Source organism: Etheostoma spectabile, chromosome 2 (genome assembly GCF_008692095.1).
Source record: "Etheostoma spectabile isolate EspeVRDwgs_2016 chromosome 2, UIUC_Espe_1.0, whole genome shotgun sequence".
Classification (NCBI taxonomy): domain Eukaryota; kingdom Metazoa; phylum Chordata; class Actinopteri; order Perciformes; family Percidae; genus Etheostoma; species Etheostoma spectabile.
The window spans coordinates 21,638,727-21,641,718 of NC_045734.1; the positions used below are offsets into that span (position 1 = coordinate 21,638,727).

Sequence of the window (2,992 nt, forward strand, 5' to 3'; positions counted from 1 at the left end):
TTGGGCGTTTTCTTAAAGGTGATAGTGTAAGGTGAAGTAACAATCTGGATACTTCTCATTTCCGCCTCCACCATTTCACCACCTAAATGAATGATTGCAGAAACACAAAACTAATTTTAACATCTTTTTATTTTCTTCTAGATTAACTGATACAGAACAACGTATCCTGATATATGTATTTTCTTTTCTTTCCTCTCGTTCTTGTTTGGCAAATTATTAGGGCCCGAACGCCGACAGCGGCGAAGGCCCTAGTGAAACTGAAGGAATTATTATTGCTTCTTCCAACAAGTGAATCGCCTTTCTGGCCATACTCAAAAACTCAACAAAATTGGAGGTTGCATCAATCCTCATGAAAAAGTATGTGAGGTATAGGGGGCGGCTCAGTATCACATGGAGACCACACATTGTAAGTTTCATGTAAATTGGATGATGTTTTTCATATAAGGCATATAAGTTTTTCTTTTAATAACTTTTCATTGTTAAGGTCTTAAGATGACACGGACTGAATTTGAAGTCGATCTGATGAAATCTCTAGGAGTTCGTTAAAGTATAGCACCTTGACTTTTAGGCCTACTTACTGTTTCCACAAGGGGGCGTTATGACTTTGAGCCAATGTCGTCAGGGTTGGACACTGATGAATCGTGAAAAGTTTTAAGCTAGTTGGACAATGTACACTGAAGTTACACCCACTTCCTGTTTTGATGGCGAAATGCACAAAATGGCCACCCCGCCTGACAAAAGGTTTTTCTTTTAATAAATTTTCATTGTTAATGTCTTAAGATGACACAGACCAAATTTGAAGTCGATCGGATTACATCTCTAACAGGAGTTTGTTAAAGAACAACGTGGAAATGGCCAAAATCGCACAAATTATGACTATTCAATTCTAAATGGCGGACTTCCTGTTGGGTTTAGGGTATGGCTCCAATGGAGTTTTATGTACGTCTTGCCATGACACATACTGTACGTGTACCAAGTTTTGTGAGTCAACGTTAAACGCACTGCTGGGGCTCACTTTTCGTAATTTTGTAGGGGCGCTAGCGAGCTAGTTTTGGGTGCTTGTTCCCGAAACCCTTAAAGTACGTAGATTTTCACCAGACTTTATGTGACCGCCAAATTTGGTGAGTTTTTGAATATGTTAAGCCCTTCAAAAAGGCAATTCATTTGCCAGGAAAGAGAAAGAATATTTCCTTCAGATCCAATAGGGCCTAAGCTGCTTCCGGCGCTCGGGCCCTAATAATATTGATAGTTTAATTGACCCACACATGAACAAACGTAGTGAACACACAGTCTGGTTTTCTTACCACTTTCAGTCAGCACACCGACAGCTACATATATGGAACTCCCCACCAGTTGAATTATGTTTGGGAAAGCCTTTGTGATGTGCTCTCTCTTCAGTTTGACCACTCCAATGCCTCCCTCTATCTAATGTGACATAAGAGAAAAATGCATCTTTGAATACAGTCTACAGTCAGTGAACAGATGGAGATATACCTAAGGTGTAAATTCATGTCAGACTAGCATCATTCTGAACATCTTAAATATTTTCATTTTTAAAGTCCTGTCTCAATGTATTAACTGAAATGGTAACAGGCAGCTTAGAAATCCTAGACCTTTTTCACGTTTTAGAGTCTTGCAGGTTGTGTATCACTGGTAAAGGCCAAGCTGTACAGCAAAATGACCAATCAACAGCAAACATTTAAATATATGTTCACCTGCACTCTCTGAAGAGAACTTGGAAAGCTCTTCTTTCGACCCTCTTGCAAAACCCCAAATACCACGTAGGCAGTCCCATCCACAGTCATACCAAACAGATACCTAACTCCACAAGAGAGGGACAAGTTTAGGACCACAATAAAGTAAACAAGGACACTAAACAAAATGACAAACAGATTAAAAGAGTAAGAGGCATCTGAACAACAACCTTTATTTTCTCCTGCAATCAATCTCCCAATCAGGTCTCTAAATCCACTAAACCAAAACATTCACTCACGTAGCTTTGATGTTGACGGTGAGCTCCTGACTGTCCACGTAGAAGAAGGAGCTCACAGGCATCAGTTTAACTTCAAAACTCGGTAGCACTAAACATTTAATTGAGTTTTATTGTGGGTACAATTAAATGAAAAATGAATGAATGTTTTAGCTTTTTAAGTATTAAATCTAAATCTAAATAAAGGCTCAGGTCATGGGACTAACCATATTCTTTGACCTCAAACTCTGCAAAATAGCTCTGCCGTGCCTCTCTGGAACTTTGCTACCACTTTCCACAAGTCCGGTACTATACACCCACACACACACAACACACACACACACACACACACACACACACACACACACACACACACACACACACACAATAAAGCCAAAACATTAAGTTAGAAACTAAAAGTCAATCTGAAGCTATGCATATTTTGCACACATTGAGATATAGTTGACGTTTATACTACAATACAAAGAGCAATGGCTACAGAAGCATGGTCGTTAAGTGAAACAAACAGGTTCAAAGTTTTGAGGTTGGCCAGCAAACTGCACAATGGATATTGTAGAACGGTGTTTAGCATTATTAGGATGATTGTATTTAGTGCATTGGTCTCCAAGGTATTTATCTTGTTTTGGCTTTTGGACACCCAGAACCTCTTCACAGAAAACAGGCCATGTGTAAAACTCTGACTTTATGTTTAATATATTTGCTACCAAAGAAATAAATCATTTTGAGTTTATTAGTTGTCCAAACACCATATTGGCAACATGGAAAATAATCGTACAAAGATAAAATAAACATATTGAAATGTGCTTTCCATAATCTTAAATGATATATGTGACTGTTCGCTTTATATTTAAGGCTCTACCGGAAGGGTTTGTGGGGTCTTTAGTCAAAAAAGACTTGACACTCCCCATTGGCAATAATACATTTTTCTATATATTTTCTATTTTTCTATAGCATACATTTTAACATTTTAACATATTATTTAAGCAGTTGCACATTATTGTT

At 38.1% G+C, this 2,992-nt stretch overlaps 1 protein-coding gene and 1 long non-coding RNA gene across 6 annotated transcripts in view; one reads left to right on the forward strand and one right to left on the reverse strand.

Moving 5' to 3' along the window:
• Positions 1–2,992, reverse strand: part of LOC116700184 (complement C3) — a 134,518-nt gene that overhangs the window by 76,313 nt on the left and 55,213 nt on the right. For 2 of the 5 annotated variants that reach the window (XM_032533194.1, XM_032533176.1), the window contains exons 1-2: positions 2,197–2,278; positions 1,994–2,081 (exon numbers count right to left, since the gene is read on the reverse strand). The exons of 2 other annotated variants lie outside the window; for them this stretch is intronic. In XM_032533194.1, coding sequence (XP_032389085.1) covers positions 1,994–2,055 — 62 coding nt within the window. In that variant the 5' untranslated portion in view covers positions 2,056–2,081; positions 2,197–2,278. Of the gene's footprint in view, positions 1–1,715; positions 1,819–1,993; positions 2,082–2,196; positions 2,279–2,992 lie in introns of those variants that run through there. One more of the 5 variants, XM_032533186.1, reaches the window with a different exon arrangement.
• Positions 1–2,992, forward strand: part of LOC116700323 (uncharacterized) — a 95,236-nt gene that overhangs the window by 11,635 nt on the left and 80,609 nt on the right. The gene's annotated exons all lie outside the window — the stretch shown is intronic.